The sequence below is a fragment of the Lonchura striata genome, chromosome 2 (assembly GCF_050655825.1).
Source record: "Lonchura striata isolate lonStrDom1 chromosome 2, ASM5065582v1, whole genome shotgun sequence".
NCBI lineage: Eukaryota > Metazoa > Chordata > Aves > Passeriformes > Estrildidae > Lonchura > Lonchura striata.
The window spans coordinates 13,792,982-13,808,437 of record NC_140704.1 but is presented as its reverse complement, the minus strand read 5'-3'; the positions used below and the strand labels follow the sequence as shown (position 1 = coordinate 13,808,437).

Genomic DNA, 15,456 nt, shown 5'->3' with positions numbered 1-15,456 from the left:
TTAAAAGGCTAGAATGCAGAACAAGCATAATGTGAATTTTAAATTAAGAATACTTTACTAGGAAGGGCAAGGGAGAATCCTCTATAGACACAATTAACAGAATTGCTTTAATACACTTAAAAGTTTTAACCTTTGTGGTCTTTGAAGTGATCAGTGGAACTGCATCTATTTCAGGTTTCCACCGAAGGGCTGTAGTGCCCTGAAAAGTTTTACAGTGCTGTAAACTAATGAAATAAATTATCTTAATTTGGTTAGATCTATTTTCATTAACTGTATTACCCACCGAGGGAATGAGGACAAATTTTAATTTTACTAATGTATTTCAGTTCTGCACTACTGTGGCACTCTGTAATTGAGGCTCCTGCTCGGTGCTGCTCACTCGGCCACCTCGGGGCCGCCTCTCGCCGCTCCTTCCCAGGCAGGGAGAGCTGTGCAGGGGCCAAGCTGTGACCATCACCACCCCAAGCTGCCCTGAACAGGACTAACTCCTGCCACTTTCCCATCCTGCACAGTAGCACATTATCAAAACAGAGAGCATTTTTGTTATAAACAATTTGTAGGGCTATATTATATACACCTGAAGTAGAAAGTAAACATATGAGAAGATAAACCTTTTTCACAGCATGAAGAAAGAAAACAAAGAAGAAAAAAAGCACTAGACACATCCTTAGACAAAATGCTTTTCCAGGGTCATTAATGGATTTTCAGATGTCATTATTTGACCTGCTGCCATGGACACACAGAAGTCTAAAAAGAACAAGATAATATTGTTCCACAAAATATTTAGGAAACAGCAAAAAAACCCTAACAGCAATAATTGAGACCTTCCTACAGGATCTCTCTGCAATTTTAGAGAGTATTATTTATACTGCTGGTATGGTACTTTCATTACCATAAATTTCCATAACAACAGGATTATTTAAACAGCTTGGTCCAAAAGGGCAGAAAAATAGCAGTCCATGGTTACTAGCAAGTCAGAAAATGCCTTTCATGTGTGACAACACTTTCCAGGAAGTTTCTGCAAAACAGAGTGGGTCTTACAGCAGACAGTAGCAGAGACAGAGTTGTGCTATCTCACTCCACTCAGGCTGCACCTGCAGAACTGTGCCAAATTCTGGCTGCCACAGCCCATGAAAGACAAGGATGCACTGGAGGGGGCTCAGAGGAGGCCCATGCAGATGATTAAAGGGTTGATAAGCATGCACTGTGAAGAAGGACTGAGGAAGTTTTTTCTCCCTGAAGAAGGCTCAGGGGGACCTAATCACATTATTTGTGTACTTAAATGGTAGCTACAGAGAGGACAGAGGCTTTCTCTTTACAAAGAGAAGACAAGGAGCTACAGGTACAAGTTGCTTCAGGCAAGATTTCATCTTAATACCAGAAAAACTTGGTGGTAGTGTTTTTTTGGTTTGGTTTAGTTTAGTTGATTTTTTGGGGGGGATTTTGTTATATCAATTACCAGAAGAACCTCCCTAAGAACATGATATATTCCTCATCACTGGAGGTGGTCAGACAGGACTGGACTGGGTACCAGGTAGTTTCACCTAGGCTCTCCTTCCTACAAAAGGCAGGAACAGGTGACCAGGCATCTTCCAACATGAGCTTTTGATTCTTTACATTTCACAGTAGTCCATCATCTGCCTGCCTCAACTTAAACATCTTTGAGGGTGAGAGTGTTTGAGTGTGAGGATATACACACCTGAACATGATGCATGTCTTTTGCTATGATAATTAAAAACCATGAGTATTTTTGTAAAATTGCCATGTCTGACTTCTTTTTTTTTTTTATTGTGGACACATATGGAGTTACATTCTGCCACTGAATTCATGTCTACACAGCAGCATATAACTGAAAGCAGACTGTAGCCCCCAACTGCCTCACCTATTTAATACACAGTATGAAATGACATATTATTTTTGAAAGGAGAACAAGATAGATGCCAGCATGAAACAGTGTTTATAAAAGCATCACCACTACAGCTGTCCCCAAGCAATAAAGCTGTTTATTCCAACCTCCTACCTCATATAAACCGAAAACCTCAGCACTGAAAAACAACTTCAAATCTGTTCATGACTCCAAAACAAATAAGATGAGTCTTCTCTCTCCAAAATATACAATTATGTTCATGTCCAAAAATGTCCATTTTCTATGAAAGTGCACGGACTTATAAATTCCACATTAATATTTTCTTAATACTAATGCATACTACATTGGTTGTATCTTGAAATTTGATTCTGTCTCTGTACATACTGATGCATTCAGCATAAAAATAAGTCTTTCTCTTTAGGGCTTCTTTGTTTCTGTGGTTATACACAAACATTCAGAGAATATTCAAGAAATATCTGTATTAACATATTCACATCTAAGGTTTATACAGGAAAACACAGATATTCTTTTGAGTTCAGGAGGCATGAAAACTCTTCTATGGGTGTATGAATACACAAAAAAAAAAATCAGAAAAAATATCAAGATAGGACTTAAAAATCAAATTGATTTTAAATATGGAAATTATTATTAGATTTAGAAATCTGGATCTGAATCAAGTCAGATCCAAAGTCAGATTTATACCTAGAACAGACCTGTGATTCTGATTCTCACCACAGAAAAACAGGGTAAAAATTTTAACCATAAAAGCAGAAACCATAAATACAGAAACAGAGAACTTACATGCCCATCATAAGATCTTGTTTCCCCTTCCCTGGCCCTTTTTAAGCATTCTGACATGTACCAGAACCAGCTCCAGCAATTCCCAGATTGAGACATGTCTGTGGGGACTGGGCCCTTCACCAGCAGAGCATCAGCTGCTCGAAGCAGCCCAGCACATCCAGCCTGGGAATGACAGTGAGCTCATGCACACCTCAGCTTGGTGCAGATCCACACTCCAGTGGTAAACAACAAGAGTTTGGACATGTTTTTTAAGTACTCACATTATAATCACTGAAATACAGGTTTCTCGTTTTGGGGCGCGCTACACATAGCATTTTTGCTCATGTAATAAAAGCAACAGAGGGAGAACACTGAAACAAATCTAGAGAATAATTACTTAATTGTGGTTCCACATACATCAGTGACCACAATAGTCTTATGGGAAGTCAAATGCTATGAGAAATTGCATACAAATTTTGACCATGTTACATATATAATATATTCCATAGAGATGAATAGTCAAAGAAAAAATGAGGAAAAAAAAAAAAGGAAAATATTATTAAAGGTTTGTTTAGTAACAGCTCCAAGATGTCAAGGTGCTCTTCTGGCAGCCAGACAGGGCATTTGGCTGCCTCAGACCACTGCCCTTACTGAGTTGTAATTGTCCCTCTTCATGCTGAGTGGAGGCTGAGAAGGCAGCACTTGATAGCTAACATTTCATCCAAGCATTTGATCTCCTGTGCTGAAATAGTTCACATCTTGCCAATATAAAGAAATAAAGAGAGGAGTCAATACCTAATTACCTGTAGCAGCACCAGCTAAGAGAAAATATTCTTTGGCTAAAACAAGCTTTCCATCATCTTCAGTACAAAATCCAGAAGAAACAACTGCTGTAGCAGCCGGGCTGTTGACAGCCCTATCAGAATGAAGCCAGCGTGATCACAGGGCCAAAAACCCATCTCAAATAGTAAAAAAAAATTTTTTGCAAGTCAATATGGGACTAGGGATACTTTGAACTCCTGCAGGGACACCTTGAGGTCTTCCAACCAACTCTTTACTTAACACAAACCGTAAGTAAATCCTCCACCAGTGCACTGTCACTTCTACCTGCCCCTGGTTACAACTATGCCCAATGACTCAATATTAAATCATCTGCCAAGCCAGAAACAAGCAAATACATAACATTTGGTTATATTTACTCCTCCCATGATCAGCCTTAGTGTTCTTGCCTCGTTTCACAATTGCTGGGCAGCCTCATGGTTACACACACACATACAGCCTGCATTTCATACAGGACCTCCACTGACAGCCCCCCAAAAGACAGCTCTCTGCACTGTGCCTAGAGCTCTGAACATATGCATTTCTCTATTTTTGTGATAGATATCCTTTATAGGGAGTATGATAAGCTTTAAAACTATCTTTGTATTTTATAATGTATGTGCTGCCATCTTCCATGTTCATTAAGGTTGTTACCACATGAGACTAATTATGAAGCACATGGTCCTTGGAGAGAGAGAGGAAAGCAATAGACTCTACCCTGGCATTTTATAGAGTAATGGATAACCAGTTAAAAATTATTCCTCTAATTGAAGCCTAGCTATTTCTTTTTCCAAATCTTAAAGCCCAACTCCTTAAAATGGTAACAATTTTTACTGCAGTTTCAGTCTCTGCATGTGAAGAGTATGAGATAGAAACCTCCACCCCTGAGCCTTTCAGGACACGAAACAGAATTCACAGACTGCAGTTACTTCCACTGCAGTTACAGTCACTATAAAAGATAAAACTTAGAGAAAAAAAGCCAAAGTATACCAGTCAAACAAGGAGAAGCACAAAAGAGGTACACTAGTGAAAACAAAAATATATACATTAGCCATAACACTATGAAACATTTAGAAATAAACAAAATAAAAGAGCTGCACTGCTGCCTTCTTTTTTAAAGCATGAAATAGAAACACGTTTTTCATTGTTACACAAACATTTGACAAATCCACATTAAATTAGTGGTTTAAATTCACCAACCTACCTCTGAAGCTTTGATTATTTCTTTTCAACTGACAGTGCTGAAACGCATTAATTTATAGTATCCAAATGTTTGAAGAGAGCATCTTCAATCATATTAAAAGCAGGCCTTATTTTGCTGAAAATACAAGCTGAAGGCAGGTACCCTACAGCTGGAGATACAAGACCCATATGCTACTGCCACGTCTGATCCTGCTGCAACAGGAACCAGAGAAACTGAACCAGATTACTATGGACAGATGTCATGAACAAAAATAGCTGAGGGAAGTGTTCCACACAGCACATTTCTGCTCAAGAAGACAGCAGTAGTAGCCAGCTTCTCTTGCCATTCCAGAATGCATTTGGGTTGCTCTAGTCTGGCTTTTGCTGGATACCAGAAAGCTACAGGGCACTTAGGAATCAGACATGTTCTTCAGTAATAACTATGAAATTTTATTCCATCTCCTACTTTGGTTTTATGCACCAATAAATACAGATAAACACCAAATACATGCATGTATAAAAATATAGATACCTGTATGTATATAGAATTACATATAGTTTTAACTACACTAAACTGTAATTACATACAGTTTCAACTCCACTAAACCTGTTGTATTTGCAAATCTGCTTCATACTTAAATGAGGCTGTTTTATGACCTCCTCTCCTGCTGTCCTCGCACCCATTCCCAACAAGCTGAGCAAGGAATATACTGTTCCAATTCTTGGTGTCTTGTTTGCTGTCAGTTCCAATATTTGACTAATAAAACAAAAATGACCATGTGAGAGAAAGTTTCTGTGTACCTAAACTTAAGGAATTGGTGAAAACTTTAACTCTTTCATGCATTCCCTTTCATGTCTCCCTGGTATGAAACAGCATGAGGCCAGATTTGATCAGGGCCCAAGCAAGTCTTGAGGTGAACTGAAGGAAGAAAGAGTTCTCAAATAAAAGTGACATTACCATATATATGAATAAATTTCAGAGAAAATAAGGTTTTTTCAACTATTCTTTAAAGTTTGGTTGCTGTGGGGAAAAGGAAGGTGTTGTGGAGGTCAAGGCAAAGAATAAAAACCAACTTTTTCTAAGATATTTCAGAATGAAATTAAAGATTGCACTTTTTTTTTTTCCTAGTACTTGACAATCCATAAAAAAGAATTCATTGAGTGAAAGAGTAAAAACTACAATCACAGAATCACAGAATGGTTTGGGTTGGAAGGAACCTTAAAGATCACCTATACCTCCAAGCCCTCTGCCATGGACAGGGACACCTTTCACTAAACCAGGTTGCTCAGAGTCCCATCCAACCTTGCCTTGATGGTACACAACGTCTTAGAGCAACCAGTTTCAGTGCCTCACTGCCCTCCTAATGAAACATTTCCCTCTTGTATCTAATCTAAATCTATTCTCTGTCAGTTTAAAGTCATACCCCCTTGTCCTATAACTACATGACCTTGTAAAAAGCCCCTTAAAAATCCTTAACTTTCTAAAAGTATTCTGAAACTGAATTTGCATTTTTGGCTCCATAGTGGTGAATTTTTTTTTTTGGTATAGAGTTTCACATTACTTATGTCATGGGCTTGAGAAATACCAGAAGTTACTGAGAAACAAATGGGTCATTTATCCTGTGAACAACCAGAGGGCTCTGGAACTAACTGGGAACAATTGTTAGGCAGATATAGCTAACCAGCACATACAACCAGAAGACCTTAAAGAACCTGTAAACCAGACAGTCTTTTCCATTTATTTGATGCATCACTCTAATTTACTAGAACCCAAGTAAAACTCAACAGATACGAGCAAAAGTAATTAGTGCCAGAAATTTTAACAGGCTTCATACATTCCTCCATTTTTAGCTGCTTAAACCCAGACAAGTTTACAGAACTATTTCTCTAACACCTACTTGAACATACCTAATTCTATGCCCTTATTAATCCCTGCTACAGGGGTTTATAATGGTTTCCCAGAAACAATGTCTCTTGTTTCATCTTCAGAAAGAGCTGTGATGCTGTAGCACTACAGTTTGCTCCCTAATGCTGTTCATAGGAAATGAGGTGCTGTCCACACAAAAATAATTGTCCTTCTTTGGCACATCACACTTTCAAATTCTAGGGAATATTCATTTAGGCTAGAAGGTCACAAAGATCACCATGGAATTCTTTCTTGCCTTATATTCAAAAGAAAGAGATAAGGCCAGCTTTGAGACAAATAATTTGAGCCCAGACAGAAGAGCCTTCATCCAGCAAAAAGTCTCTGAAGTCTGCAAGATGAACTCAATGTTTTCCATTACCTTCTCTGAAAAGCCATAAAGGCACATTAGATCAGGACTTTTAATACCCCTGGTATCTGTAATGGGTTCTGCCCTACAGGTTTCTTGGCACTGTTGCTGCCTTCCCTTGGTGCCAGACCTGCTGTCTGCTACTCTTTGTGCACGTCCTGGTGGGTGCACTCCAGCCCCTCCACAGCTCTGCCAAGCACAAAGGAAGCACAACTGAAGTTGCTAAATAAATTGATTTTGCCAGACTGCAACCTTGTTCCTTGAGCTTCCCCTTCTCAGAAGTGAAGGTACAACCAGTGGGAAACAACATCCCACAGCGGATACTGAAGAAGATGTTAAAAAAACGCCAAAAAGTGTGGAAGAATATCTCTGTCTGCAGCTACTCCATCCCCTGCCAGGCCCTTCCCTTCTTCCCTATAGTGCATCCCACTCTCCCAACAGACTTTCTTCTCCTGTAGGTATGCTGCTAAACAGGTTTCAGTTTAGCTAATTATCTTGCTGATACTAAACTGCAAGAAGCTCTTGATCTTCCAGGTACATGCAGAATCATTAACATATTCAAAGAATAAACCATCTCTCTTAAAAAAACAGCATTACAAATAAAAAGCAGAGAACTTGCTCTAAAGAAACATCATATTTACAATTTCAAACTGCAAATAGTTAACTCTGGTAACAAATATGCTTCCAGCCTACCACTACTGGCAAATTATTTACCTAATTGGTGAACAAATAGGACTAGTTAAGCTGTTCAGAGACTAAAATCAACACAAAGCTTAATATGAAATATATTAAAATTTCATGTACCAAACATTTTACAAGATGATTACTATTAAGATTTCTAATCCAACTTCTTTTGCTGAGACAACAGTTTCATTAACTGCCATAGTGTAAATCTAATGATGCATGGAAATATGCCTTGACAACATCAAACAAGCAGAACTGATACAGGAGGTGCCTTCAAATCTGAGCACTGACTTTCCCTTTCAACACAAGCTGACACAGAGACAGCAGCTCACTTCATCCAACCTAACACTGTATCTTCTTGGAGGAAAACAGCGATAGAAAGAACGCTGGCATTAAATGTGCAGAGGAAAGAATAGAAAGACCAAAGACAGAATTTTTCTCATAGAACATATAATTAATTTGCAGATAATTACGAGGCATAAAAATAGTTAATAACTCACATTTGGGAGGAGGCTGATGTTTTTCTTAATACTCTGTGATATTATTTCAGCTCCTTTTAAACTAAGAATGGGCTTGAATAAAGAATGTTTGGAGTATGCTATGATTCAGCAATGCCAAACTTCAAATATCCATAAGGGATTTGTGGGTGAAGATCAGTCCTAGGACACCAGGGATTGGATTATAAACCTTCCCTTCCATTCACACAGTACAGTACAACAAAGCCAGGGCTGTGACAAATAACAAATTTCATTTTGAAGCTCTTCTGTATAAAGCAAAATTTGGTTTTATGTCCTATTACAGTAAAATAGAAAATTTGTACATTTTTGTTCAATGCAGAAATTCAGTATTTTCATGGCACATTGCATAAAGAAAAATAATGAGGTAATAAGGCTACATATGCACTACCCTACATATGAGCTTGCTGCTGTACTTCCAATTTCCATATTAAAGATGCATTTTCTATATACATCTGAAGATACTTCTTTGAAAATTTCAGACATATATAAAGACATGAAATGACTGCTAGGTAATTTGAATTTCAGACCTTTAAACCTCTGTAACTACCAGCTTATTAATAAATTAAGAATTAAATAAATAAAATTAAAACAACTGCAAATTGGAACAGCTAAATGTCTCAAAAAAGCTTAAGATAAAAAGCAATTTAAATAGACACTAAATAAACATAATACTGTCTTAAAATTTGTAATTAATATGTTTTATGGTATTAAAAATAACAAGCATTTAAAAGTGCAGTGCCAAAACTGATCCACATTTGGCTACCACTTAGTATTATTGTTGGATTTCAATGGCAGTGTTTATCAAATCAATACTAATTAAAATAACCCTGTTATCAGTTGTGAAGAACAGCAGCATTCCATATACTATAGGAATGTGTTTATGAACTCAAAAATGAAATGATTTTCAGATGTCCATTTTAGTCTAAATGCAGGTTTTTTTGAAGGAGAAGGAATCCCATACAAATGTAGTCAGCATACTGCTGGTGCTTCTATCATGATTAAAGAGCCTATGTCAGGTAAAAATACAGTTCTCCGTAATAGCTTGGAGTAGCATAAAGATTAGATTGATAAAGTAATATATATATACACATATATATTACCTGTTCTTGCCTCTCCAGCCACTTGTCCACCATGGGATGACTGGCACTTAACGATGAACGAGCATTGTCTCTCTGAAACTGGTTAGACCAGCTACTAGTATCTCGTGGTAGGCTTCTGTAGTTTTCATCTTTCTAGTTTAAAAGAAACAAAAAAGTGTCTTATAAAAAACAACCAGTCCTTGCACATTAACAATGCAGCTGGTTATGAAACGAACACAAAAGGAAGACTGGACCCAAGGACAGCGCGATTGCTCAGCCGCTCAAGGGCAAGAGCTCCTGTTCCTTAATGCCAGGGACACCCAAATAAAGCCTTGGTGGAGTTGCAGATCTTCCACCCATTCATGCTTCCCTTCCTCTTTTTCCAACCTCAAACCTCTAGTGTACAGATTCCCAAGCACATACTCAGCAAGGCTTTTGGAGCATCACTGTCCTCAGTTCATTCTCACTGACAGCAAATGCACCAAATGAGCCATTCAGTGACCATTATGGCCACTCTATAATTTTCCCAAGTCTCTTTATGTAATCCATTTTACAATCAAAGCAGTCTCACTGCTCCAGGTACTGTCTTTAAAACCAGAATAGCATGCTGTAGAGTTCAAAACCTGAATTTATTATTTCACATAATAATGCTTTGCCCGGTTTGCCTGAAGGTACAAATACAGTCACATTTGTAGAACAGCAGCAGATGGAGACTGAGCTGACAGAGATACAATGATCCTACTGAGACTGATAATTTTTCTCTTTTTTTTAATTGATTAATTTGTCTGCACATCTTTACTACAAGCTGTACAAATTCTTCAGCTTCTAGAGGTTATTAGTCCTTACCCAGTCTGATCACTAAAAGCCAACAAAAGCACAGAGGCAGATTCTTAATGATGGGAGTTACCTTTAGCCTAAAGTCAGTGTTACCAATAGCTTACATAGCTTAGTTCCTTCCAACTGAAATAATACATGGAGCTAAAATTCTGCTTAGCTTTTCAAAAGAGAATTATAAATATACTATCTATATATAAGTATACTTTCTTCAGAAGCAGAGTATTTTTTCCAGTCAATGTTTGTCCATCTTCATGCCAAATCATATAATTTAGAAAGAGTATCTATTTTTAAAACAGGATTATAGTCCTACATATTTTCCAATATTACAATTTTTAAGAATCTCAAAGACCTCTAAAATAATAAACAAACACCAGTGCACTTTTGCAACTAAAAGTTATTATTTTCCTTATTTATAGCACACAGCAGATTTTTGACCCCCTCTTAAATCAATACTTCATTCCATCAGCATGAGTATTTCCTTCCCCTGTTTGCCATACTGATATTTCTTTGGCTTGGAACAATACTAGTCCAATATTCTAGATGCAGCATCAATTATTTTACAATTGTCCTTCACAACTTTATTTCTTGCAAATATATGACAGGCTTTACTAAGAAATTCAGGTCTTGGTATAACTGTGAAATAGAACAGTTTCTAAAAGCTTCCTGTGCAAGACCAATCCTTTCCCAGGCATATCAAATCTAAGCTTTCTAAATTGATGAAAACTTCTTTTCTTGAAAGATGATGTAGTATAAAATAAAGTCTTCCATTTCAAGACATTGAAACTTCAATTCATCCAATGCAAGACAACCTTATAAAAATATGCTTGCATATTTTTAACCAGCCTAAAAAATTACCAATATTAATTACTCTACCCTGCCACAAATGAGCAAAAGCTTTGTGTCTTTCAGCAACTGAAAAGAATCCAGTATTCCAGTGCTGCTTAACCACACAGCAAACTAGAAACCTGCTCAGTGTATTGCTTAGAAAGGGGAAGTCAGCTTTGTAGAGCAAATGTCATAAAAGCCAGGGAATGGTGTATACAAACTGATTTTTTTTCTGCTGCTTCTCTTATTCAATTCTTCTCTTCAGGTGATAGGGGTGGCACAGTTTCTATAAGCCAAAACAACAATTTCTCTTGTTCAAAGTGGTGGACAGGTCTAACAACAAAATCAGAATCTGACAAAGAAATAATAAAAAATCATTTTATGCACAAAACCACCCATACAGTTGGTGTGTGCATTATTGTGACCCAACAATAACCCACTACCTGACAGACCATCACCTAGTCAGAAGGAACACAAATTTCTTCCTATAAAACAAGATGTTTTCTGTATTTCTGTACTTCATAGAAAATTCCAATTTTTATTGATTCTAGCTTACAATGTTCCATAGACTCTTTCTAAAAAGACATTTTTATTTATATAACACATAGACCTCTCTCCACACAGCATCCATTATGTCTGCACAGGAGTGTTTTGTAAGAGCAAGAGAGAAGGAAAGATGTTCATCTAGGGATGTGTTGTTCTTCAATTATTTAATCACCAGGTCTCAAAATCACAATGAACAGCCACATTGCACAAAGTGTATATTGGAAATTTGTGCTGTAAAATGTCTCAAATATCACAGCACTCAATGTAAGTGAAATTACCTAAGCTAAGAGAGTTAAATTAGGCTTCTGTCTTGTGTATCTATACTAATGTCAAGAATTTTGCCAAGAGTTTACGCCTAATATTATCTGTGCTGACAGAAGAATGCATTCACCCCACCTACCAAAATATTTCTGCTTGTAGCCCACTTCTGTAGAAGACTGCCTTTCTCCTGCTAAGACTTAAATCAGCTCATTTTACACAGAAGACATCCAAGTCACTCAGCAATTTTTTGTGACAGCAGAAAACAAAGCTGGAATGGTAGAGAGATGTGGTTTCTGTAACTCTTTGTTTCTCAGCACTTTCACCTTTCACCTTTCTTCAAAGGCTCAAAATAGTGCCATTATCAGATTGGAATAAAATACCAGTGCTGCAATCACACACACAGTCATGGTGATGTTAGCTAAATAGTGAAATGTAAGATCCACCAGCCACAGACAAGCCCTCCACTCCTTTCTCTGTCACTGCTTTCTGGCAAACAGCTGTCCCTGCACCCCTCGAGTGACAGCACTGGGACAAGCACCAAGCTAGAGGAGGAGCAGAGGGATCAGCACTCAGCACTGCCCCACACCATCCTTCTCACAGGCATCTAAACCACACAGCCTTAAGGTTCTGGCTACCTGTAACCCCATATTTGTAGGGGTTTCCATTACTGCCACAGCTAATTCAAAGATAGCTGTGCTAACAAACTACAGAGGTACATGTGAAAAACACTGCTGCAGCTTAGACATTGGGATTTACTGAGCCAGCTGTGATGCTGCTATTTAAAATATATATAAATATATATTGTTTGGGGATTCTTTTGTGTAAAATATTCAATTGCTAATCCAGAAAGCTGTACTTGTCTTCAGCATGATCTAGCTTCAGCACACATGCCCCCAACATCCAGCTGAAAAAGGTGCATGTCACTTTTAGCTACAGTACCATAAAGCAGAAGATTTCATGGTACAGAAGCCATCAGGGTCACCCAGGGAATTCCCATTTCTTCTGGAAATGCAGCTGTAAGCCATCCTGGGACCAGGGTTGACATGCATCATCAGTTACAATTAAATGCCCTAATTTTTAAAAAATAAGTTTCTTTCCTGAACATCTCTGGGGACTATGGGCCATGTCAGCTTTATCATGTTTGAAATGGAAATTGATCAATTTAATACTAAAAGTGCCAAGTCATAACCACCACTACACTTAACTGCAGCATTTTGGAGTAATTTTAATGAGTACACATAATCTAACACTTTAAGATTTAGTTCAGCATGGGGTCCCTGTGGGGTTTTGCTGGAGGATTGGGTGAAAGGGGACAGGAAAAATTAAGCAATTTTGCTATACTTTTAATTTCAGATGATTGGCAATACGTAACAAGAGTCTCATCAAAGACTTTGTTTTGTAGCTTGTAGACAAAATTATGCATTAGAATGGTCTGTGTACTTCAATTACTAGCTGTCATTGCACAAAATCACTTGTGATCTTAACTTGCAGTTGTACCTCTGCAAACTCCCAGCATCACAACCAAACCAGAACATTCTCCACCCAGTGTGGCGACAGTTCCACATCTGTTAAATCATCTGCTACTTTCCAAATAGTGAAAAAACTGGGTTTTCTCTTTGTTTCACCTCCTGAATGGCTAAAATGTGGCACATTTTGGTTGCTTATTTGAAGCAAAACTCCACTAGACAGCATTACAACAGGGGTAAAATACACTGAAGACCTCTTCAAAGTAATTCTCTGAAAGACAATTCAAAAAAGAAAACCAAATTTTCACTTAAATTATTTCTACAGCAAATAGCCCATGTCTCCTTTAGGACAGTCACTAAGAGAGATAATTTTTTTTCACTGATCATTTTTTGATATCCAGTCTTTTTCCTTGTATGCTATGCACTTAGGAAAAGGCTGCTTGTTCATGTGGCTCTAGTTCTTTGTGATGGCCTCAGACTGAGACAGGATTTGTGATGAGAGATGAAGAAAAAGACTTGGTTTAGTCTTTTGAGGTTGTAATTCCAACTGAAAGACTTTGGGCAAATTCATGTCTATAAGGGCAATTATTGTTGAATCACTATACAGGTTATAAAGGTTGTTCTTTCTTTTAATGCTCTACTATGACCATGTTAGACACTGAACAATTTGTTGTCTCTCTCAGACAGGATGCTAAAAGCTGTAATTAATTACCAAAACATTCACACGGTTTATATAAGTAACTCTGTCTGATGAAAACATCTGTTTATAAATCAAATAATATACACACAGATCTATTTTCCATGCTGTCTGATGGTCTAGCAAATAGATTCCTGTAGTTTTTCATTTGGATGAGGTTTTGTGGCTGCTTTTTAACTGGATTTTAGAGAAATATGGGATAAGACCAAATACATCCCCATATCTAAAAAAAAAAACCAAAACAAAACCAAGGAACAAAGAAGGCAACACAAGTAATGTCTATTTTACATGAAAAATACATTACATATATAAAATTAATTAACTCAAAAGATGCATTGCATGAACAGAAATTCCATTTTTTAAAAATCCCTGCTTACACAGATGTCAGATTTGGAACTGTACTCTCTATTAACACAGCATCTTGTAACAACAATTTCTCCCAAATGTCAGTAATTTACCTCCAAACTAGTTGTACCACTTCCTATAACAATTCATGTATCTTAGGAAACTGGCACTACTGCTTGGGTGAGCTTCCTTTTATTCCCAGTAGGTTCAGTTTTCCTGATGTGTACTGAAGAACATGACCCCAGAAGCTGCAATAATGCAGATACAGCCCAGCCATTTAGTGTAGAGAAGAAGGAATGAGTTACAGTCATCCAGTATCACAAACCTTTGACCTGAGACCACTCTCCAAGGAGTGATGTAAAAGAGGACTCCCACATTAAAGAATTACCACAACTTCATCCCTTCTATCAGCTCTGACCCAGAACATGGGTCCTTTCCAACTGGTAAAAACTGATTTGCAAAAGAAACAAATATAATAAAGAACTTGTATGCCCTATGGTTAAAATAGATGAGAAGAATAACCACTCCGTATTTATTTGGATATTTTCAGAAAGACTTGTCTCAGAAATGGCCCTCTATATAACTCCATGAAAGGAATTAATGTACTATGCTTCTAGAAGAGCTCATTAGATGTCAACAAGGAAAAAAGCAATTGAAAAGCCAGTGCTCTGCTTAAGTTCTATCACCTTACTTTCAGAAATTTCCAAAGTTGTGCTCCAATTTATATATTCCATGTTACCCTTTGGCTGATAAGCAAGGCCTGACCTTAAAAAAAATCAGTAACTATGGGCCATGATAATCCGACAGTTCTCTGTGCAAGTGGTATTATATGTAAACATTCAGTGTCAAAGAATATGGGCTAAATTAGGAGTAAATTAAAAAACATGATACTGCCCATCCAAAACATTCTGTTGATCTCTGTTATTTACGACACAAAAATGAACAATATCATGACCTCTGCACGTTCACATGCAAAGCCAGAAGTTTCCAGACAGTGTGCACTGTTATTTCTCAGATGGAGGGACAGGAAAAAAGCTGCTTCTTCCTTTCACTCTTCACTTACTAATCTCCTAATAAAACCCCACAAGGGATAATGCTAAACAATTCAAATAACATATAGCAATTTATATTCAGTAATTATAATTCAGAAACTGTAACTGTAAAGACATGTCTTTCCACGGTTCCATTTTAGAGAAAAATAAATGAACCAGTTAAGTTAAAGTGTCATGAAGCTACAGTTTTGATTCCTCTACACATTATACTTAGAAAACCATTTC

The 15,456-nt window shown here is 37.4% G+C and overlaps 1 protein-coding gene across 23 annotated transcripts in view; it reads right to left on the bottom strand.

The window, feature by feature from the left end:
* Positions 1-15,456, bottom strand: part of PARD3 (par-3 family cell polarity regulator) — a 441,179-nt gene that overhangs the window by 241,716 nt on the left and 184,007 nt on the right. For 15 of the 23 annotated variants that reach the window (XM_021542937.3, XM_085564036.1, XM_085564095.1 and 12 more), the window contains one exon: positions 9,224-9,355. The exons of the other annotated variants lie outside the window; for them this stretch is intronic. In XM_021542937.3, coding sequence (XP_021398612.2) covers positions 9,224-9,355 — 132 coding nt within the window. The remainder of the gene's footprint in view (positions 1-9,223; positions 9,356-15,456) is intronic. 23 annotated transcript variants of the gene reach the window in all.